Source organism: Ambystoma mexicanum, chromosome 6q, assembly GCF_040938575.1.
Source record: "Ambystoma mexicanum isolate Mex_15411 chromosome 6q, UKY_AmexF1_1, whole genome shotgun sequence".
Taxonomy (NCBI): domain Eukaryota; kingdom Metazoa; phylum Chordata; class Amphibia; order Caudata; family Ambystomatidae; genus Ambystoma; species Ambystoma mexicanum.
Window position 1 is genome coordinate 1,381,109,710 of NC_090937.1, and position 24,859 is coordinate 1,381,134,568.

The 24,859-nt window shown below is 46.2% G+C and overlaps 1 protein-coding gene across 1 annotated transcript in view; it reads left to right on the forward strand.

The window, feature by feature from the left end:
* Nucleotides 1-24,859, forward strand: part of TRMT44 (tRNA methyltransferase 44 homolog) — a 317,825-nt gene that overhangs the window by 215,136 nt on the left and 77,830 nt on the right. The window contains exon 8 of the mRNA XM_069632028.1: nucleotides 6,091-6,274. Coding sequence (XP_069488129.1) covers nucleotides 6,091-6,274 — 184 coding nt within the window. The remainder of the gene's footprint in view (nucleotides 1-6,090; nucleotides 6,275-24,859) is intronic.

Below are 24,859 nucleotides of genomic sequence, written 5' to 3' on the forward strand. Positions count from 1 at the left end.
GTCCAGCGATGTTAAGGTTTGTGGTGACTTGTTGTCCCACTGGTCTAACTGGTACTCCCCAAGGCGTTTGGATTCTGCGCTTTCTGGTAGTGAGACTAAAAGTGATCTTTCTCTCGGGGAACTAGCCAGTCTGGGCAGATGCTGGTTCCCAGATGACTTGCCCACCGGTGGTGTCACTACAGCCTTGGGTCCGTCTGGTATCTCAGTCTTGTTGTTCTGTCTTTCCTCGGTTGGAGCATAATAATCATGAGCATTCAAGTGCTCTGCTTCCTTGTCCTCGCTGGTGTTTCCCACCATCATGCACGCTGGAGTGTTTAATACCGGGAACCTCTCTGCGACTCTGGTGAGTTTGTGCACATATGGAAGGTGTGGCTCTCCTGCCCATGCCTGTGGCAGAACTGCCAGGGATGGAGCAGTGCGCTATATCATTGGTACTCTCGGGTGGTCTTGGCTCTTGAGAGCTCCTTTTCCCTCTCCAGTGTTGACGATGCAGAGTGTCTTATGTGTTCTGATGGCCTGGGTGTCACTAAAGCCAGTGTCTTGGCTGGCGCCCTCTGCAGCTGCATCGCCTGGATGGTCTGACGCAACTCCTCCACTTGATGTAGACTAGGTCATACTCTAGGGCTGTATATGGGGACACCAGTTGATTAGGTATACTATACACTGGGTCCTCCTCTCCTTCCCGGTTACGCAGTTTGTCAAAAGAAGTTGGTTTCTCGTGTGTTCTCTGAGACGTAGCTGCAGAAACATCAGCAGCAGTGATCTTGCTCCACGTATTCCTTTTTGCAGTCTGGAAAGCAAGCTGCAGAATCTACTTCATCCTGGCCAAATGGTCTGAGAGCCCCTCACTCTGTTGAAGGTGGTGTGGCGTAGTACTTAACCTTCAATTCCACGCCTGATTCATGGGCTCCAAGACTCCATCCAATGTTGTTTAAACCGAGCTTGGAATGGTTTCCCTCGTGTGGGGTCTGAATGCGTGGCACGGACCACTTATATGACTCATCGCAGGTCCTCGCAGACTCTGTTACTTATTACCTCTTCTCCGTCAGGAGCTCTCCAATGATGTATCATCTGTTTGGGCCAGTCCACCCATGTCTGATATTCCTCTTCGCCTCTAAGGGTAGGTTTCTTTCTTGATAAGGGTCTCAGGTGGACATAGGGGCCATGTTCTGATGGTATGGCAATGGCCTCATGGAACACATCCTTGAACGCATCAGCCATGGAGGAAGCGATCAGTCTAGTGCCACTATACTCTAATGTAGAATTGGCACACACGCTAGTCCCAGGTGAACTAGGTGTGCTTGCGGGCACAACCATGATGGCACCTACAGTGAATGTTGTTCAATGCCCAAAGAGGATACAACACTATTAGGTCTCCCCCGTGGATGGTAAGGGGCAATGTCTCAGCATCGACTTTTTTAGAGGCGTAGCAGACCACAATACTATTCCATGCTAGGTCAGGGGCTTTACCCAGACACTTGACCGGGCTGGTGTGGGACTTACAGACTCCATCAACTTGAGCACTTGATGGAAGGGTGTGCTCCATGGGGCATCATCTATCATGAAGCAATGTTCAGGCTTAATCCCCTCACAACAAGCCCAGCTGACACCCTAAAGTTGATCAATGAGGATGGTGCCTGTCAATCTGGTGTCATGGCAAATAGGAGAAGGGTTCCTAATACTTTGAAAAGAAACAAAACGGAACCTGAACATGGAGATAGTTCATGAGCAAAGAGAAAGTGTTTTGCAAAGTTCTGGATTTTGGCTCATCCTGACCCCCTCCCACTGTTCAGGGCAACAGCCTGGTCTTTGTCTATTTGCAGGTTTGTGGGGTTCCCAAACCTATTTCTATAGCCTCTGGTAAGGGCCCTCTGAGTCCAGCAAGTGACTGTTTGTCACAGTCTTAATTTCTCTTGATGCCAGAGTCAGAGATAGAGGTGGATCTCTTTTAAAAATTGGTCTGATTTCTAAGGGCTTCATCCACTTTGTTGGGAAACTACTTTCAGCTGACCACCTCCTTGTTCTATGTCCATAGTCCCCTACATACACATTTTTGGTAGTAGTGGCTTAGCTTCCCTGTTCTTATTCTATCCGATGTACCCTCCTCAAATCTCCAACAATCTCCTCTCAATAGTACACTAGATCGCCAATCTCTTCCAAATACATTCCTCCAGTTACTTCTCGTTTACCCCACTCTCTGACTGAGCAAACCTTCTTTTATAGTCGGTCTCTCCTGCCTTTGGGTGTTGTTTATAGGTATGGATTACACCTGTATAGTATGAGCTGGGCTGCTTGGTCCTTCTGTCTGTGGTCAGGTGGGCTTAAAGGTGGGTCTAGTAGGAGTTTAGGAGTATACAACTGCCCTACAGATTTTAGGTCTCCTTCCATCCCCATTGGAATCCTGCTGGCATTGCCTGCTTTGAACTGGGTAATTCTGTATTCCCAGAATGTAAATTTAAAAAGACTTTATAATCAGTGGAAGTTGATCTGTGTGAATGTAACACTTTTTTGTTTTGGAGAAATAGTAATTTAGTTCTACATAACAAAAATGTTACATTCACACTGAACAGCTTCACCTGATAATAAAGGCTTTTTTGGCTTAATTTGCACACTCGGAACACAGAATTACCAAGTTCAAAGCAGGCAATGTCATGATTCCAATGTAGATCGAATGAGAACTAGTAATATAGTTATCCACCTCCCTATAACAGCACATGGATTACAGTTTTTTTTTTTCAGTTTTTTTTTTTTTACAATGTGCGTGAGTTTCCTTAAATTCTGTTCTCTGGTGCAATGCAACTCTAGCCACGGGACACCAGCAGTCTGCTCTAGTCTGACACATGCTTTCAATTGTTTCCTTCATCTGCAGTGCTGAAGAAAGACATTTATTTCCATGGTGGCCTGTGAATTCAGAATGTTGCAATTCTGTTACCTTTAAGGAAAAGACAATCATTACTATACTGGTGGGCGTTTGAGTCTGGCTAGGGAGTTTCAAAGGCTTTTGTTGCACAAATACAAAATTTAGAGGTATCCTCAAGGGATTTGGACCTGACCCTCTCCCTATAGTGGTCATTGGTGGTGCTAGGTGTATTCATGTGGCTTCCCTAGTGCTGGGACATAGTGGAGTTAGTCAAGGACACCTCTTTATACCTCCTCTGGGTCCAGCATCCATCAGTTGGGAATGTCCCAGCCCCTTTGACCACCCCACTGTTGGTCACTAAGATTAGTCAGGAGTAAATGATGTTCACATGTATACTCTATATATGATATGTTGTTGTGTTTTTTTAGTGCTCACAGGGGACTCAAGTCTTCGTACTAAATGTGCAGTCCCATATGAGATCATCAGTGGGTTTCTTGTCTGCCATACAGTGTGACAGCACATTACTTCCAGAAAAAAAGGTCTTGCTTGGTTTAAGGCTCCACCACTTATGCAGCTTTCTGCACCTCCATGATTTTCTTCCAATGTTCATGACTTGCCATTCCTCTCTTAGACCTGGTTACCCTAAGTGTTCATTTGTCCATTATAATCCCCTAGGGGAATGGATGGCTTTGTTTTTTTAGATTTTTTATGGCAGACGTCTTTACCTTGTGTTTGGCTTCACACAGTGCCCTTTTTGCAAGTCTCGTTTTTTTTAAGCTAACCTTCATAGCCTTGGTCCCCAGTAATCCTTTCTACTACTGAGATTTGAATAAAACACATTATTGTCTTTGTGTTGATACGTATGCTCCCAGCTGTTTTTCCAGTTAGGAAGTGCTTTATGGTAAAATGTACAACTAAAAGAAAAGTTCAAGATCAGTTTTTGAGCATCTATAGCCTTCTGTCGCTAAAAATTTACAAGCAAGCAGGTGCCTTCGAGTTTTTCTGTTTGGGGACAGCAGAACGTTTAATTTCATTCACATTATATATGTAGTCGTAAGGACTCGCATGATGCTGCTGAGACTACGCCAATTTATTGCTAATGGTTATGTGTGTTTTATGTCAAACACTCGCACAACAGCTGGGAGATTCAATGAAAAAATGTAATTCATCTAAGTGTTGATTTGGAGGTGGACACCTCTCTAACCCTAGAGCATTAATTACAGGCAGTGGTAAAGTCCTAATGATCAATAAACCTCTGGTACCCAGCTTCACTTGAGTGTCCTCTCTGGATGAGCACAGAAGCTAAAATCTCTCCTCTCATCCTGGATAATTCTATTAATTCATTCAATTGTTTGTTCAGCAATTTAAAATGCACTTACAAACCAATAAAAGGGAACATTCATGATCGTATCAACCAATTACAATATTATATAACAGTAACCAGATACTCTATAAGTAGTAGTAAATCTGTTAGGGTTTTATAGACCTTCGGCATAAAAATGGAGACGTGGCATACACAAAACACTTGTATTATCATAAGTTGTGTGTCACAGTCCAATTATCCTCAAATTGCAACACCTATTAAGACAATCAAGCCAATGCAAAGCTGCTACATCCTAGGAGCACGAAAGAAAATACTTAAAACTGACTAAACATAACTGTGCTTCTTGGATTGTCACCTTAGCTGCTAATTTTGTAGCAATCATTTGGCTTTACTGTCCACCAAACATCCTATACATTTTTTACTCAGAAAGGTAAGCCCGCGGTTACTCAGAAAGGTAAGCCCACTGTCTATACTGTCTTGCCCTCTCCCATCTGTGTCATCCTCCCCAACGCCTCCCTTACGTCTAGTGAGTGGAGGAAATAACGCTGTATGCTTATGTTTACCTCAATCCCATTTAGGTTCCTTTAAAATGCATTTTTCATTTAGTAGCCAAAGCAATAACGAATCAGAAATTCAAACCTATTTTTCCTCCTGTGATTTAACTTCACTGACTACAACTTGAGGCAAGACTAGCCTATGTAATCACTATAAAACTTACAAAGCCATTAATACACCCGAAATGGCCTCCTTACCTCCTTATTTCCATGAAGACCTGTAAGTAGCAGGCTATTTTTGAGGCACAAGAAGCAAGGCCGTAATGTTACTGGTCCATTGGTCGCAAAAAACACGTTTTTCCCTTGAATCTCTCCTACAAGATGGAAACCAGTTCTTGAATCATACTCTCTTCTGTGCTCCTTTGCTTTCAGGTGCTTCAGATGCATGTATTTAAATCTTATTTGCTCCCAAACCAATATATTACTGCAGGCCGTTTTTCTTTATAGATTCCGTGTGCAGTTCTGTTGCCACAAAATATCCACATTATCCTTCATTTCAGGACCCTCAATTCTTCAACTCTGAACTGTATCCCTGCACTTTAAAGTTAAATACTCCATTCGGATTGAGCCATCCAATCCACGTGATCTTTCCTTCAGCACGTCATCCCTTATACAATTATTGCAACACTCTTAATAGTACTGCTTCAACTTTTTGGATTTCCCTAATAGGACTGCCAAAATCCTGCATAGGTTTTGGCATATTACGCTTATACCAAGAGAGCTTCAGTGATTTTCTTGTTTGACCTTTATTCTAGATTTTAATTCCCTGCACATTCTTAAAACAACGGCGTTGTACAAGACTTTGGAAAGGGTAGCTCTAGCAAGGCAAATGGGATGTATTGTTCGAGTGACCTGATGTTTCCATTAAATTGTACTCCTAAGACTGGTTCTGCATCATAGTGGTTCAGCTGAGAGTATGTAGCCTGATAATCATCTTCGGTGTACAGAAGAAAGTCAATTCATGTCTATTTGTCAAGGGCGATAGTATGCAAATGCCTTGGCCTGCAAACTAGAAAAGATTGTAGTGCCATTTCACATTCAAGATCTTTTTAAAATCTTGCATATAATTGTACCTTTTTGTATCATTGCTGTAAATGATGTACTTTTCTGTACTTGTTCTCTTCTGGACTTCGTGACATACTGATTTCAACATTAAACCGAATAGAAATGCTTTAACTAGTGAATTCATACTGTGCATTATAAAAGGATTCTTGGTGCAAGTTAATTTAGGCTTTGTTGCTGCAAGATTGTTTAATATAAGAACACAATTGAATAGTTCCCTTAATATGTACCGCACTCAACAAGGTAGTATGTTTTTATATTCTCAAAGTTGTTTGTAAATTTCATTACAGGTCTGCTTTTTCCTGCTGTTACTTTGTGTTGCCTTGTTGCTTCTTTAATTTCCATGGAAAGTACAGTCGAAGGAAAAGTAAGAAAACGCAATACAGAGAATACCTTGATTTTATCACTGAAGTGGGCATTGCTTGTGGATTTGATGTAGAAGAAGATTGCCTCAGAATTCCTTCAACTAAGCGGGTACATGCTTATTTATCCACTTACTGTTTTATGTCTGTTCCTTTTCTAATAGTCCAACACAGCTGCTCTTTATCACTCATATTAATAACTCTATCCCTCTTCGGTATCCAAACAATAGATGGCTAGAGCTTCAGGTTTATTATTTTTTATTTTATTTTATTGTTTAAAGGGCGGACCTACCTCGAAAGAAGCAGAGTGCTGTACAGAGTGTGGGTAGCCAGCATTTGGACTGGCCAATTTTAACCGTATCACAGTATTGTGCGTCAGTAAGTGCATTCATTGGAATTAGTCCTTGGTCAGGTGTTGTTGAAAAAGCTGTGGTTTTAGAGATTTGCGAAATTGGAGAATTATGGGGACCTTCCGAGCCGACACAAAGATCAAATTCCAGAGGATGGTTGCATGATGAGAGTATTGTTTGCAGGTCCTTTCTTTGCAGATGAGTTTCGATTCAAACCAGTTGGTCGATTTGCTGCGCGAGGAGCGTGTGCCACCAGAAAAGTTGAGCTTAGCCACCAGGTACGCTGGTGTGCTACTCGTGACTGCTTTCTTGATGCAAATTAATTACGGTTTTGCTTGTATTTTAGTTGTCCCCAATGTTGCCGCTGCCATTATTTCACTTAGCTGGAGACAGCACCCACATCGGGCATGGACTCTAAGGGATGCACTGTGCTTGTGTTTGTCAGGAAGCCACCTGGTGTAGGGTGAAGGTGAAGAGTGGTAAATAATTTGATATATGTACCACAACAACAGGCTCCGATGTAAATTGTAGACGTATACCAAGAGCCCTTTAAAAGTCTCTTCCTCCGAGGCTGCCTCAGGGAAGCTCAAATCCTACTTTGAGAAAAATGCATGGGTATAAGGAAGAAACAATCACTCAATAAGTGATGCATTAATGTTAACAAAGAATGGAATGTCCAAACAGAGTTTGTGAAAGACTTGTAGTGCTAGTTTTTGAGAAGGACTCAATGCCATTAGTGCTAATTTCAAACCACATAGCACAAAACATTCCCTAAACTAGCCTGAACTCCATGTATCCATTAGATGGCCTCACCAATTCTCAGAGCATGTGTGTTGAGCCAGCCCAAATTCTTCATGGCAAGTGCATCCTTCTTACTTTGCAGTCAAGCCTGCTAAAGAGTTAGTACAATGGGAGGCCCCACTCTGTACTTCAGGACCATGGTCTACTTAACACATGAATGCCTTTTCCTGAGTGGCACCTAAGTGAGGCATTCTTAGAGAAACTCTGCGAGCAAGCTCATTGGGGGCTCTTCAAATGAGCATTCCCTTCAGGATGACAGGCATACAGTATATGGGGGGGGGGTAACGTGTTACTGTGTGTTGTTGTCAAAGAAGAAGAGTTCCTATGTAGGATTTAAAGCCACAAAGACATTTGTACAAATACACTTTTATTGACTAGAAGGGCCTTCTTTACCATCGGGCCTCACTCATTATAACATTGGGACTGCCAGGTGGGTTAAGGCTCGAGCCTTTGTAAACCAAAAAACACAATGGACTGTGTGACGAATCTGAGCTATCACTCGCTTTGAGGCTAGAGAGGTGAGCCCACTAAGCAAGACCCTCTCTACGGGTCTGGGAAAGTGTAACATCACTGGGAGTGACTCCACTCTAGGGGGCAAGGACTTGCATTCCTATAAGAAACTCCCTGTCAAGAATACCTTGTCTGCATATACAGGGATAGAAAAGACTGATGTTACTTCTGCCTTAAATCCAACAATCAGTGACATTGCTCTAACCTCTTTGGCTTCCCGTAATGTTGGATTCTCCTTGAATGCAACAGTCAAAGAGGTATGACTTTGCCCCTTTTCAATAAAGGAAATCAAGAAATGAGGGACCTTGAATGGAGGAGCGAGAATACTACACAGATGCGAGCCTCTGACATGAGAACGTCTTGAAGGAACTAAACATCCGCCTCGAATAGGAGGGGGCTGCCAAGATGTGCACAGTCCAGAGAGCACACTTTGGCATACTGGGGAAGCCGTAGAGGAGAACAAATGAAAATCACCATGCTGAGACTAGTTTATCTTTGACTTCCTTTAGGGGCTGTACAGAGAAAATCTTTTCCTGATAAAGGTGGTCTACTTTTTCAAGCCCACCGAAACGCCACCTTTTGCTTAGGGACTCTAGTGCACAGTGCAAATAACAACATTTGGCCCATCACGCTTACATCAATTTATCAAAGCGGATGGCGTAGGCTTTTTTCCTTCACCCTCATCCTGGCAACCAGGAAGATATTTGTTGATATCTATATGAATCTTTTCCACAAAACTGTAAATGGAGATTTCCTCTCTGCCCATTGGCATACTGTTATGTGTAAATCATACGCTACAAACTAGCTAGGGACAGTCAGTCAATTTAATATCTCACTAAATTAGTTTGCCCTAGGGTTCAACTTTTCTGTTGTGTATATTGATTGTGCATTTTCAACTAGTGTATTTCTGTTGTTGGTTTCTTACAGGAAATTATTATACATATCTATGTCTTGAAAAGTCTGACTTATTTTGCGATTAATTAGTTCTTCAGCGCAATGTTTGTGCTTCTTTAACTATCGTTTCTATGTTGTTGCTTCTTCACATAAGAACGTTTGCATATGTACTAATTCTCTCTAAACAACATTGTTTGGTTAGTGGCACACTCATGAGTGATATTTTTCTCTTTGTTTTCATAAAAAATAAAATGTATACACTTGATAATCTCTTTTTGCTTGTTTTTTAACCTTGGTTTTCTTCTGAATAGTTAGGTTCATTACACAGGTACCATGTACTCGGGAATAAGGTGATTTAATCACTGTCACAAGCTAAATTAACTAAGTAATAATAACAATCAAATTTGTTTTACAGGGAACACTCCTTTTTTGTCCATTACAAGTATTCCAGAATTTTCTGATGTGTGAGTCTTACATTTAAATCTTACTTACTCCTATAACCCACTTGCTGTACCTTTCTCCACTCTTCCTCTGAAATAGCACACTCTAACTCAATCTCCCGACTGCTTTTTAATTTGTCCCACGATTTAATAGGGGAATGACATAAATGCATTAGATTAGGACTTGAATATGACACACCCTGAGGGTTCTTTTCCATTGGACCTGGTAACATTCTCAGCCTCTGATGTACGAGTGTCTCTAATTCTTTATATTTACACAGTTCTATGTCCCCTAGACCAAACTTCCTCTGTAGCTCCAAGAAAGGTACTTTCTGCCCATCCTGTATGATGTCCCCTATCTTCAGAATACCTTTTAGGATCCAGCTGCACCAGCATAGAGATTTATTTGCAAGTTGGAGTCCAGGGTTCCCCCAAAGCGAGTCCTTATAATGCAGATAAATGTTCTAGTCAGTTTCAGTTAGCCAAGAAATAAGGATGATACATGTCACATCTAGATTGGGTAATCTATTTACATTCATGGATATTCTCCAGCATGGGGTCTGGCATGGATTCACATGCTCATGAATATTCCCCGTCGTCAGACTGGGAATCCTCGGTAAAGAAAAAAAAACAGTATCAGTTTTGTTTCTGATCTGTCTTTCGTAGTAATAACCAATCACTGGTCTCTGCGTCATACTGACCACAGCCAATGACTGCCCTCTACCTAAGCACCGCCTCTGGCAGCCATCTTCAGATTTTTACCGCACGTTCATGTGTTGGGATCCTCGTGCTATTGCTCTCGAGCGTTTGTGCTATTTTTTTCACGTTTTTTCTCAAAAACTTTGTTTTTCCGGTCAAAAGAGCCTCAAGGTCCACCGACTCTCCATCCGATCAACGGGGACCCGTGTCGGATTCATCTGCGCCCCTCAAGGGTGAAGATTTCGTCGAGCTACGTTTTGGAGGACTCCAGAAGCTTCTCAGGCCCGGACATGGCCCAGGAGAAGGGAAGCTCGACGCCCGGAAAGCTGTTCAGGGTCTGCCCTGGATGCCAGCTGCAGAACGTCTTTAAGGAGGACGAACACTCCTTTTGTCTCTACTGCTTACATGAGGACAAGACGCACGTGGAGAAGGACTGTGCGTTTTGCGGCAATATGTCGGAGCGGACCATGAAGGACCGCCACCAACGCCTCGCCAACTGGCTGGAAGGGAAGAGCCCGTCAGGCGAGAAGAAGAGGAAGAAATCCGAGCGGTCTTCTAAGACCTTTGAGGACGCCCCGGCGACGGGGGTCCAACACAAGGCCAAGCACCGCGAGTCCGCTGGCACCGGGAGCGCCGAACGGTCGGGCTCTACGGGCACCAGGCAGGGCGCACCCTCCCCGGCACCTTCAGCCACGAGCCAACGCTCTGGGTCGGGTAAGAGGAAGGGCGAGCACCCGGCGAAGCTCCTGGAGAGGCCCCGGTCGAGCTCGAAGGCCCCATCGGAGGGGGAGCGAGGCAGTGTCCCCCCCTCATTGATAAGGCGGTGAGCCCACCTAAGGTGGTGAAGGCCTTAATCCATCCGGCCAAGCCCTCTATCGATACTGTCACGGCTGCCCTGGCTCAGCCTGTGGAGGCTACACCAGTGGTGGCGACCTCGGGGCTCAGAGTCTCCCTGCCACCTCGGAGGGAGTCCTCTTTTGTGCCCATCGATAGGACCCACCTCGGAGGAAGAGCTGATCGAGGTCTTAAGCCACGGCCTTGGCGTGGATGAAGACCGGCCCGTCGGGATGGATCCCGACGCAGGTGACGACGACATCGTCGAGGGTGTCGACGGGGCCCCTGATCGCCCGTCGGATTCCCCTCTGCCAGCGCCGCAAGACAACTCGGCGGCCATTTTGTTGGCTATACAGTCCTTATGCTCAGAGATAAGGACGAGACTACCGTTGCCGACGGAGGAACCTCTCCCGTCGGGGGATCCTGAACCGGGACCTTCTGGTGTTCCCCCGCCCAAGAAAAGAAGGATTCACTCTCCACCTCCTTTTCAGCCGTCGCGACCCATCCAGCCCTCCTCCCCGTCCCCCCGAGGGGATGATACGGGGACTGACACGGCAGCGACGCGTACGGACGACGAGGTATACGACGAGGATCTCCCGTCGTCACCTCCCACCAGGGCTTCTCCGCCCGACGAGTTTGGATCGTTCCACTCCATGATCGCCAGGGCATCCGAGCTTTTCCAACTCTGCCCTGAGGAGAAGAAAAAGGAAGGATTCCTTTATCAATGGCGCGAGGCCAAGAGGAAGACGGTCCTCGCGGTGCCTCTACTGGACGACATTTGGGATGAGGGCCTCGCCCTCCTCAAGAACCCTTCCACGACGCCAGCTAGAAGAATCCGGTACGAGAAGAAGTACCGGGTCCCGGACGCGGCCCCCCTGTGCCTCCGGGCGCAGCCTACCCCGGACTCCCGTCATCTCCGCGGCGGCCAGGAAGAAAGCGGGGGGGTGCGGCCTCCACATCGACTTCCCCACCGGACGGCGAGGGAAAGAAATTGGACGCTATGGGACGCAGGGTCATCTCGTCTGCAGCGACGACGATTAAAGTGGCCAACGCCTTGGCTATCGTGGCCCGCTACGACAGGGAGCTATGGTACAAACTGGCTCCCCTGCTGGACTTCCTACCGGACGACAAGAGGGCGGATGCCCTGGAGATCCTACAGGAAGGTGAGGTGGCGTCGGACCACGCCATCACTATTGCGACGGACATCACCGACACTGGGTTTCGCCAGTTGGGCAACGGCGTGTGCCTTAGGCGGCGTGGATGGCTCAAGGCTACGGACTTCCGTCAAGACGTACAGACCAGAGTCCTGGACATGCCGTTTGATGGGAACAACCTGTTTGGGAAAACAGTGGACGATTCCCTTCAGGCCATTAAAGCGGACACTGAGACGGCCCGGGCCCTTGGGGTTCTACAGCAACGACGGACGCCCTTTCGGAGCAGCGGAGGCAAGGGCGCCTCCAAAGGTTCCGGCGGCGGTTTCTCCACCTACCGTCAAGCGTCCCGCTCGTCGTCTCAGGAGGACTACAGAGGACGAGGCAAGTCTGGCGGACCCCGCCGTCGTCGCCAAGGAGGTCAAGGCGGCAAAGCCTCGTCGAAACAGGATTGAACCGGCCGTGGGGTCGGGCCCCCACCGAAGCACCCCGGTGAGAGGCCGGCTGGCGAGCTTCGTCAGCGTATGGGAGTCCATCTCCACCGACCATTGGGTGCTGGATGCCTTAGCCCGGGGCCACGCGCTCGAGTTTCAAAGAAGGTGCCCGCGCGTCCCCCCCGTGGCCAGGAAAGAGCTTCACGTCCCTCTGCTTCTCCTGGAGGTAAAGGCGATGCTCAGGAAGGGCGCCATCGAACTCGTTCCAAAGAGGCTTCGGGGCTCCGAAGTTTACTCGAGATACTTCCTCGTGAAGAAGAAGACGGGAGGATGGCGCCCCATCCTAGACCTGCGACGTCTGAACAAGTTCATCAAGGCGCAGAAGTTCCGGATGGTCACCCTCCAGCACGTCCTGGGTCAGCTGGAGGAAGGAGACTTCCTGTCGTCGTTGGATTTGGAGGATGCCTACTTCCATATTCCCATCCTAAAGGGGCACCGAAATTTCCTCCGGTTTGTGGTCCAAGGGCGTCACTACCAGTTCAAAGCCCTCCCCTTCGGACTACGGTCGGCACCCAGGGTATTTACCAAGTGCCTTGCACCGGTGGCGGCGCAGCTGCGCCGCGAGGGGATCCACGTCTACCCCTACCTAGACGACTGGCTCATCCGAGCCAAGACGAGGGAGCTCGTCGTGGAGCACACGGCAAGGACCGTCCAACTTCTCACGGACCTGGGATTCTCCGTGAACTACGCCAAGTCCCACCTGGTACCCGCGCAAAACGCACTGTTTCTGGGAGCGAAGCTCGACACAGTGTCCCTTCTGGCCTCCCCGTCGGAGGAAAGGACCAGGTCCATCCTGGGCAAGGTACAGCAGATGTTGGTTTCCGACGCGGCCAAGGTGAGGTCCATCAAGTCCCTCCTCGGAATGATGTCTTCTTGCATCTACCTCATTCCCATGTGCAGGCTCCGGATGCGCCCGTTACAGGAGTTCCTGGACGCGCGCTGGATCCAAACGACGGGCGGCTTCGAGGAGAGGATCACACTCGACGAGAGTTTCCGCCGAGCGGTCCGGTGGTGGGGCACCCGCGCGCATCTGACGGCGGGCATGGACTTCCAGACCCCAGACCACCAGGAGACAGTGACCACGGATGCCTCCCTGGAAGGGTAGGGAGCGCACACCGAAAATCTGCACACGAGAGGCCTTTGGCTCCCGACGGAGAAGTCCCTCCATATCAACATCCTGGAGCTCCGTGCAGTGTTCTGGGCCCTCAGGTCCTTCCTTCCGTCCCTCAAGGGCAAGGTGGTGAGGATCTTCACTGACAACACCACCACCATGTTTTACATCAGGAAACAGGGCGGAACCAGGTCCCCAGCACTGTCCAAGGAGGCGCAGGACCTGTGGCATTGGGCCGTCGCCCAAAGGATGTTTCTGGTGCCGTTTCATCTGGCAGGGATAAAAAACACCATCGCCGACTCACTCAGCAGGGAGCTGCGCTCGTGCCACGAGCGGGAACTACGGCAGGAGCTAGTGGATCGCCTCTTCCGACGGTGGGGCACACCCCAGATCAACCTGTTCGCGACGGCGACGAACTCCAAGTGCCGGAGGTTCGCCAGCAGGTTTCCCCAGGCGAGGAGCATGGGCGATGCTTTCTCGTTCCCCTGGGAGGGCCTGTTCCTCTACGCGTTCCCTCCTTTGCCACTGCTAATCCGGCTCGTCAACCAGCTCAAGAGGTCACGGTGCAGGATGATCCTCGTCGCACCGGCGTGGCCGAGGCAGATATGGTTCCCGGACCTTCTGGACTTATCAGCGTCCCCGCCAATCAAGCTGCCGGTGGACGCGGATCTACTCTCCAGGGAAGGAGGCGCCATCCTCCACCACGACCCGAAATCGCTGAACTTGCAGGCCTGGCTCCTGCAGCGCTAGAGTTTGGAGGATACGACATACCGGCCGACTGCAGAGAGGTTCTTGCAAAGGCCAGGGCGTCCTCGACTCTTAAATGCTACGGACACAAATGGAAGAGGTTCTCTGTCTGGTGCCACGCACAGAAGATTAACCCTCTACGGATTACGGCTCCCCAGGTACTGCCGTACCTGCTGACGCTGGCCAAAGCTGGACTGGCACACGCGTCCATCAAGATTAATCTTGCTGCAATCTCCCGATACACCAGAACCACGGGCCGGACGTCCTTGTGGTCTCATCGTCTGGTGAAAGAGTTCATGAAGGGACTGTTCAGATCGTTCCCGCCGGTGAAGGCTCCGGCCCCGGCGTGGGAGCTCAACGTGGTGCTGACCAAGCTCATGGGACCTCCGTTCGAGCCTCTGCACTCGGCCCTGTTGAAGTTTCTGTCGTGGAAAACAGCGTTTCTTGTGGCCATCACCTCCGCACGACGGGTGGGAGAGATCCAGGCCCTTTCCTGCAAGGCCCCGTACTTGACTTTTCACGACACGAGGGTAGTGCTCAGGACGCACCCCTCCTTCATGCCCAAGGTACCGTCGGACTTCCATCTCAACGAACCCTTGGTGTTGCCTGTGTTCTTCCCGTCGCCTTCGTCGCCGGCTGAGAGGACTTTGCACTCGCTGGATGTGGCTAGAGCGCTGAAGTTCTACGTGGACCGCACAAAGTGTTTTCGGAAGACGTCACAACTCTTTGTGAATTTTGGACCTGTCAATCAGGGGAAGGCTCTCTCGAAGGCTTCCATTTCCAGATGGCTCTCCGGCTGTATCATGTACTGTCATCGGTTGGCAAACCGACCGCTGCCTGGCCGTCCGAGAGCCCATTCCACCAGAGCGATCGCAGCCACCACGGCGTTCCTTTCTGGTGTGCCCCTGCTGGACATATGCAGGGCTGCTAACTGGAGGTCGACGCACACCTTCACGAAATTCTGCGTCGATCGGGATTCCAGGGAGGAGTCCAGGGTCGGCCAAGCAGTGCTGCGCAACCTGTTCGCCTGAGGTGAGCCTGGTGAGGAGGTAAGATGCTTAATGTTGGGTTTGATGTAATGCTTAATGTTGAGCCTTTGCCACCTCCCGTGGTTGTGCATGTGTGTACTGCTATGTATTCTTTATTCATGAGCATGTGAATCCATGCCAGACCCCATGCTGGAGAAGGAACAAGTTACTTACCTGTAACTGTTGTTCTCCAGCGTGGGTCTGGCATGGATTCACATGCGAACCCTCCCGCCTACCCCTCTGCGGCTCTTCACTTGGTCATACTGCCACTTCACGTGCTTCCAAATCTGAAGATGGCTGCCAGAGGCGGTGCTTAGGTAGAGGGCAGTCATTGGCTGTGGTCAGTATGACGCAGAGACCAGTGATTGGTTATTACTACGAAAGACAGATCAGAAACGAAACTGATACTGTTTTTTTTTTCTTTACCGAGGATTCCCAGCCTGACGACGGGGAATATTCATGAGCATGTGAATCCATGCCAGACCCACGCTGGAGAACAACAGTTACAGGTAAGTAACTTGTTCCTTTTCCCATTGAAAAATGTTATCTAATACCAACGGATAAAACACATCTCTTTCAATTGTCAGCCAAACTGGCTCTTATATATTTGCAGGGGCCATATAGTGAGCAGCCTTCTTTAGTATAAAACCCCTATGATGTTTAATAAGATTAGGGTAACCAAAACCACCTTCCTGTATACTGTGTGCCGCAATATATCTAGGGATTTTTGCTTTCTTCTTCTCACCCCATATAAAATTCTGAAATATACGATCAACATTTTTTGGTGAAAAGCAAGGGAAGCGATGGAACAAGATATAATACCTGTGGTAACAAAGTCATTTTAATTGCATTGACCTTGGATCAGATTCCTAGAGCCAAACGTTCCCACTTCCTGATGTCTTTCATCAATTCCCCAATCAAAGTTTCTACATTAAACTCTGCAATTTTCTTCAGATCCTTGATGAGGTACATTCCCAGATACTTAACTTGCGAATCTGACCATTTACAGTTCCATTCCCCAAAGTCACTTTGTCTACACGTCTCTGAGAGCGCAAATACCTCTGATTTCTCCCAGTTAACTTTATGTCCCGAGAGTTTACTCACTCTTTCATATGCAATTTTCAAAACATTACTCCCCTATTCCGGATTTGTTAGTATAAACACCATACCATCATCATATGACAATACTTTAATTTCTTGATCTCTAAATTTAAGGACTCTAATTCCTTCTTCTCTATGTATAAATGCAATAAATGGTTCTAAAGAAATGTTAAATAAGAACAGTGATAGTGGGCACCCTTGCCTTATGCCCCGTTCAAGTTTAAATTACCCAGCGGCTTTATTATTCACCCATATCCTTGCCGTCGTGTCATTATGTAGACATCTAATTGTCGGTGAGAACCGTGTACGAAACCCCATCTTCTGCATAGTAAACTCCAAGAATGTCCCATTCGCTCTATCAAATGCCTTCTCTGCGTCCTTTGTACATTATGTGAGTAGAAGCGAACCTCAAGGGCTCAAACAATCAAAACAAAAACCAAGATGGGAATAACCAAACTGGTGGAAAAGGGACAAAGGACACATGCCTTCGTTATAAGACTTTGGATGTATATCAAAAGTTTCAACTTTTCCTAAGGAAGTTAAAGGGGGAGTCAAAGAGTCTTCCTTGGTGAACTGACATTGAACATTTTATTTAGAACTGAGAATAATATACTGAGAGATATTACCCAAAACCTGGGATGGACAATGCCTGAGCCAGAAGCATAGTGCTCTGGTTTAATTTGTTGTTTTTTCCACAGTGGTTGGGCCAGTTAGCAGTTAGGTTTTTGGATTGAGGACTATTTCTTTTAATCTTGAAAATAGACGGACACCCTTGACATAGTTTTGTAGCAAGGAAAATCCTTGTTAGCAGTAGTGATAGTTAGGCATTTCCTTTTTAGTTTAATAATCACACTTGAAATGTCCTCCTTTAATCAAACTCCTCCTTTTGGTTCACCACAGCTGGCAAGAGAAAGTTCTCTGTCTGCAGTTAAGGTCAAAAAGGCAAATCCTTTTTTTTTTATTTTTTTTTATTTTTGATTGGCTGAATAATCAACCTTACAAAATTATTCACAAAAATTATTCGCGTTACAATAATCATTCATCAATGTTGACAAGAAAGAAAGTTTGAGGTCATATAAACAATTAAAATTTCAGCATGATAAAAAAAAGTTCAACCGTACATAATTCGGAGCACAATAACAAATTTCTTATAAAAAACTAAACCTACAAGGGTACAACATAGAACATAAAAAATGACAAATCATACCCTACAATGCACTAGGGGGAAGGACTGCATTAACAAATTGGACAAGTGCAATTTGAATGGAAGCTTTAGCATTGGACACAAGATAAGCCCAGATTTCCTCACTGGGTCGAGGCAGAACAAGGGGACTATACATCTTGAACAACTTTCTCCGAATTACCCTCAAAGCTTGACAATCGACAACCAAATGCCGCAGGGTTTCAATCTGTTCAGTATCCTTACAGTATCGACAAAATAAGTTGTTTCAACAAATTCAATCGAATGCGCACCAATTGGGATCTAATGTAATTAGACGGACATTTCACTAAATACTGTTCCATGGTGCGTATTATTTTGTGAGCCCGCGCTAGGGAGTCACAGTCCACATAATCCAGGCATTGCCTGCGAGTATGAATCCAATCAGCCTGGTATAGTTTTTGTCTGGCTTTGGTTGGGTTCAATAACAAAAGATTAAGCAAGATGTCAGCACTATATAATGCATCCAACACAGTTATTCCATTTTTTCGCAAGAGCAATGCAAGGGACCAGTAAGTGGTTTGCGAGAATACCTAGCACATTTGTGACGTTGGCACTTATAAGACATTTCCTATATAACGAGCAACATTTCCAAACTACTTGATTATGTAAAGACACAGTTCCCAATTCATACCTAATTATCGGTAAAGAAGCACATTTGGGGAGCTTTAAAACAACCTTCCAAAAACTGGATTCAATATGGTCCCAAAACGCTCTGCCCTTGGGAGTTCTTGTTTCGGCTCTATAACTTATGATGGGGACTGTTTTTTGTTGGTAAAACCTTAGGACATGGTTTAGCGTGAATTTCCCATATCTATACAGCAGTATGTTTGCTTGAGATGTTAAAGAGCGAACTTTCGCAACTAAAAGTGCTGGATAGATTTGTTCATTTTGCCAACTTGTAAATGGAAGACCCAAGTATTTATATTGAGTGACTTTGGCTACCTCCTGATATTGTAATGTCCAGTTATAGCTAGACAACTTCTTTTTGACATTAGGAACACAAGTTACCACTTGAGTCTTAGCAAGATTAATGGTAAGATGATTTTCACTCACATAAATTCAAAGTTTGTCCAACAAATTTTGTAACTCACCAGGAGAGCATGACAATAGAACAAGATAATCTGCATATAAGAGCCAGATGATTCTCTGTGTGCCCAGTTTAGGTGAATCAGAGATGATATCTGCAAAATTGGAACCCAAATCAAGTAGGAACAGATTGAATATTGTTGAGGCCAGGATACACCCCTGTTTAAGTCCTCGATAAGTTGGAATCGAAGCAGACAACGTTCCATCCAGGGACAATCGAACTTGGAGTGACGTGTCTGTATGCAATAATTTAATGATGGCAAGTAAGGTTCTAGGACAACCATATTGCTCTAATTTCTTAAACAACAACTGACGGTCAACAGAGTCAAAAGCATTGCTGAAATCGACAAACGCTATATTTAGGTTTTGCCCACGTTCAGCATACTTGCTCTTAATCAGGTTAAGAAGGAGCATATATGGGGAAGTACCCAGACCCGAAACAAACCCTGCCTGAAAAGGGTCTCGCTTACCTGCAAGCTTTGTCCATTCATTCAAATGTTGTAACACAATCCGGCTGTAGAATTTTCCTGGAGCATTTAACAAAACAATTGGTCTGTAGCTTTGTGGTAAACTGTCTCCCTTTTTAAACAAGGGGGATGATAATTGAATGCTTCCAGGAATCGGGAAAGGCAAATCCTTTAAAGGTCAGTTGGGATCCATGCAAGTGTATGACTTCAAAACTGAAAAAAGGAAAGGTGCAGCTGCTTAAGGAAAACCATATGTAGAGCAGGCAGTATTGTCATAGGGTTGCACACAGTAACATATCAAGGTAATCCATCATTTAGATATACAATCTTGTACAGTTCATCAGTGTTGGTGTATCGAATGTTCTCAATTAAGAAAAACAGTTGTTCGCGTGGTTTGGCCTCATTAGCTATCACAAACACTGAAATGCAATACTTAAATAAGGAAAACAATATCACCCCAACATTTACACTGAAAACATGGGACACAATCAGTCCATTCCATAAGTTGAGGTGGATTGTGCTTCAGTATTGGAACCACTTTCACCTGAAGGCCACAACAGGAGTTTGCCTTGAAGAAGGACCTGTTTAGGATTATTGGTGGCCATAGCCATTCTCTGCTTAGCGTTCAATACCACAGTAAGTAGCTGCCTCAGGTTTGAAATATGCTGATGAACCTCATTCTATACTGCATACAAAGTGATTTCATACTCGATTTCTAATAGCAGCTCAAAAAAACGTTTCCCACACACAGGATGCTGCAGTGGGGACAAGCAGTTTTTACCCTAAAGTCTGATTATTCCTTATGAAGATGAGGTTTTTGAAAGAAGTCATGACTTTCCGAAGACTCCGTTTTGTGGACATCAAAATCGCACGTACACATGGAAATGGGACCTGTGGGGTATTGCAACTCTTGGCTCCAATATGGGCATTCAATGGTCACTTGTTAATGGATAAAACTATTGGAACTATAAAGGTGGGCACATAGGGATATTGACAATGTGCTATCTACTGCAATCTACTCTCTCCTTCAACCTTTTCTCCCACCCTGGATGTGGTGAGAAATGGGTTGTTGGGAATTTTATTTCATGGCAGTAATTTTCCACCACAGCTGGATTCCAAGATCATAGAAGATAGGGCTATGGTGTTGTTGTGGGAATTTTATATGTTACTGAGTTTATTGCATCCCATTAACACAAACACTAGGTTCCAAAAAGGTTTCAGAGGCAGCAAGGTTTTCCTTGTCTTAGCATATTTTTCTGAACTGGTAGTGTAATGAATGTTCAAGAGCCAGATGTGAGCTCTGTTCTTGTTTAGTCATAGAATGTATTAGTTATTGGAGTGGACTACCCTTCCAGTATATTCTGCACTGTTTTCGGATTCATTTCAACAAAGGAAGCATACATCTTTCATGCACGTCTATATTTTGTTTGGAGCATTGTGATAAAGACCATTCTCGAATGGCCCAAGGAGTGTAACCTATCAGTTGAGAGATTATCAAAGGTCTCCCAAATCTGCATCAAGGTTTTGAGGAAGATTTCAAAAGGAAATGGTCAACATCATAACGCGACGTAGACCATGTGACTACCGAATCACTTTCTACTTGGTGTATACGTTCTCTATAGTTGCAGCAATGCTCCGACTGAGCAGAAAAACAAGTACCTAATTAAGCAATAGAACCCGAGCGGCAGGGGCATTACCGACTCAGGTAAAGCCACGGGGCCCATAGGTAAGGCCCCGCTGTGAGGGTTCTATTGCTATTAGTACCCCTGCCCGCATTATTTCCGTGACCGGGGCACTAAAAGCATTTTCTTCTGTCCCGAAACGCTGCAGCGTTTCGGGACAGAAAAAAAAACGACCAATAAAATGGCCGCCGCCATGGAAAGGGAAAACGGAGTCTGTTTTCCCTTTCCGTGGTGGCCATCGGGAGCGGACGCGCTGGGCACACAAGTGTTCACAAGTGTTCCCAGCGCATCCGCTCCCGAAAAAGGATCAAAAAGAAGGTAAGTGGGGTTGGGAGGGCAGGAGTGGGACGGGGGAAGAGGGGGAAAAAAAACATACCTGCGTCCCCGGCGGGGGATGAGGGAAGCCCCCAGCCGCGTGGAGGCGCAGAGCGGGGATGGCCCCGCTCCGCGTCTCCACACGGCTGGAGGCTTCCCTCGTCCCTCGCCGGGGACGCAGGACCAAGAAGGTAAGTTGGGGGGGCAGGTGGGAGGAAGGGAAAAGTGGGGTTGGGAGGGCGGGAGTGAGACGGGGAAGAGGGGGGGGAAAAAAGACTTACCCGAGTCCCCGGCGGGGGGCGAAGGCAGCCTCTCAGCCGCGGGGAGGCTCGGAGCGGGGATGGCTGAGGATGGCTAAGGGGTTGCCACGCCCCCACCAGGGACAAAGGCACCACAGAGGGATTCCGGGCCGGGTAGGGACCTGGCGAGAGCCAATCAGAATGCTTGTTGCATTCAGATTGTCTCTCGCCGGGTACTAAATATACATAGTTCAGTACTTGGCAAATCAATTCATTAGGGCATCCACATCTCTGGCAATGTCACCATTGTTTTTGTACTAAAAAGAGGTGATTTCTGCATGTACAGAGATTATACAACTTAGATCAAGCTAACCATTAACAACTGTTTTCTATTTTATCATAGCCTCCTCACTTAACATGCTCAGTGTGTGAGGTTGAATGTCAGTTAAATTGTATTCCGTCTGGTCAAAATGGTGCTTTCAACTTGCTCTTTGGAGATACTTTTCAAAACTGCAAATATTTTGAGTTTAGCCTTTCATCATGTGAATATCTCCCACTTTTAGCAAGGTGTTTTCTGCTAGCCACATGTCTGTGGCCCTCTGTTATCTAATGCCTCCTCTGCCACACTAGCCTATCCATTTTTGGCAACTGCAAGCTCACCTTTGAGGACAGGGCTGCATTTCGAGCTGCAGTGCTCTCTTCAGGTGACAATTGTGGGTGGGCAAGACCCCATGAGGCATTAACAGAATCATGCGCAGTTTTATCAGAATCAATTGGACTAGCCAGTTATACCCAGCACCTAAGAAATCGATTGTCACTTTGGATACCAGCTCCTCTGTGGGTATTGTGGTGGACAGGCAAAATATGTGTCATAAAACAATGAGTTTTAACTCTTTACTTCTTGTCAGTATAAAGCTGGGGGAAACGCCTTTGGCTAATGGTGATTTATCTACAACGAAAAGGGTGTTCTGTCTTGGAACAAACCAAGTGAAAGGTGCCTGGGTTTTCTTTCTAGTAGGGATAATGGTTTCCTTAGGGATCAACACAATCAAATGGATATAGTGACCTGTTTGCTATTTGTAATCCACCCAGGAACATGGTGTCTGGCTCACATGTTCCTCCCCAAACGGTATATTGAGGCTCACCCACCCTTCAGGGATATGCTGCCCAGCTCACGGTCCAGGAATATAGTGCCAGCTGATGGTTCAACAATCCCAGGTCTTTCAGGGATGTCAATCATTCCAGCCTATCAGGTTTTCCAGCTAAGGGGGAAAAGTTTGAGCATGTTTCCAAGCTTCCCCTGTGTCCTCGGCTCCTGTAGCTCTCTAATACCCATGGACTTTTTTTAAGCCTCCCAACATCCTTGAGCTCCTGTTTTCCCTCCCCCTGTTTGTGAGCGCAGAATACCATTTTTGCCTAACCTTGTGAGTCCGCCAATCTTTTTGCAGGCTTCCAATTTTCTGTTTATCTAGTGACTAGAAGGGACTTCAGAAGTCCCCCGTCACTGCAACCATGTTCCATCGTGCTGCTCTTTGTAGCCCATTTGACTACCAAGGCAGCAATGCATTTTATACATCTTGTTTTGGTCCAAGGGTGATTCCATCACCCCGACGGCGTGTTGGCAGGTGTGAAAAACCAGAGTGTTTCACAACCTAGTCCACAGGGATCCCGTACTCAGGTGGCCAGGGAAAGCCCATCGCTTTGGATCCCGATCCTGGGGCTGGACAAGCGATTGAGGATCATCTGGGTATGGGGGTCCCACGGGAAGTGGGAGAGAAGCTCCTGTTGGTAAGACATATTATCCCCCTTTTTCCACAACCCATCTAACCCCTATCCCTACCTGTTTTATGGGAAACTACAGCTCCAATAATTCCTCCCCACTTCACATTGACAACACTACTGAGCTGAGGAAGATGAGGTTTGAAGCCACGAAGATTACCTCAACTGGCTTGGAATGGCTCTGTCCCTTTAAGGAGACCGGGCAGAGTCAGGAACGTCATCCGAACGATACACACCTGCCACTTGTTAACACTCCCTGTCAAGATAAAAGATGGCGCGCTGGGTACGAGCAGGAGTAGATCTTTTGGGGGTGATACGAACCAGGCTATGTAAGTTGGAAGGTCTCTGTGAAATGTTCTGAGTTGAAGTGTATTAAATGGAAACTGAAGGCAAGAAGGTCATCGTGATCCCAAGCAAAGGTTGAATAATTGAAAAGCAAAATATGTGACCGCTGAAATGCCGAGAAGGCAAAGTATTTGAACTTTGAAAGAGGATGAAGAGGGCTAATTAAAGATGATAAGAAACTACATGTACCAAGAAGCATTGCGAGATGAGGACGATTGTTGATTTTTGATTGTTGAATTGTTTAAACGGAGGTCGAAGTGGCCATGCAGAAGTCTACGTCAAAGCCTTGCAGTTTCGAAAGTCTTCGACAGTAAAACGATATAAAGACAAAACGTGGGGAAGGGAATCCTCGCAAAGAGAAAGACAAGCTTGAGACTGGCGGAGGGAAGCCTGCGTTGAATTGTGGAGTAAAAGTGAAGAGTAGAACGGTGTGCTTGAGAAGGCGGACGAAACCTAAGGAATTAATTGAACTGCCAAAAAGCCTGAACTGTTGAATTGTACCACTAAGCCAGTGTGTGCAAAACTGATAGAACTGTGCCATCCACCTATCGTTTTTAAGAAACTCTCGAGACCCCATGCTGCTCAACGTGGGGAAGGGATTGTTACGTAAGCCATTCTGACATTTCTTTTGAGACACTATTTTTCCTTTTGTATTTCCTCAACACATTTGTCAATTGAGAAGGAGTGCAAGGTTCGTTTTTCTTAGTATAGGCATTTTTATTTTGACTAGACTTACTTGGGCCTTGTTTTTATTTTGTTAAATGGTCGCGACTACTCCCTTTCTAGGGTTAGGGTCAGTTAGGAATTCTACCAACCCAACCAAAATACAGGTTTTCGAAACTTGTATCCATTGTTTCTCTGTCTACTATTGATACCATGCCTTCCTTACAATGGTGACAGCTATAATTTTGCTTTGGCTGCACCAGTTTTGTAGCCATTTTTACTGCATTTCTAACCCCATTGCACCTCGTGGTAGCCATTTGAATACTAATGTATTTTTTAAGACCCTTTCTTTTCTATTTTGTTTTGTAATGTAATGTAAATTGTCTTTTATAGCGGCCTTATTCCACTATTGGTGGCCTCGCTGCATGCAGCGCTGTAAGAAAACATTAGGTGGGACATAAGTGGGAGGAACAGAGGCCAAACCTGTGGTGTTTGGGGGTGACCGGTTCCTGTGTGCCAATCTTCTTTCTTTACTTTATTTATTTGTAAGGCGTAACCAAAGTGGCCCAGCGGCATACAGGCACCGAAGAGAAGAGTAGCCTGAGCTGGGAGGAGAAGCTGGCCTGGGAGGGGTACCCAAAAACAGCTTATCTAAAAAGATATTGGTTTCAGGGCAAAACCTGGGAGTATTTTATCCGTAGAAAAGAACACGTGATCTGAATGACTGTAGCTCTTTGTG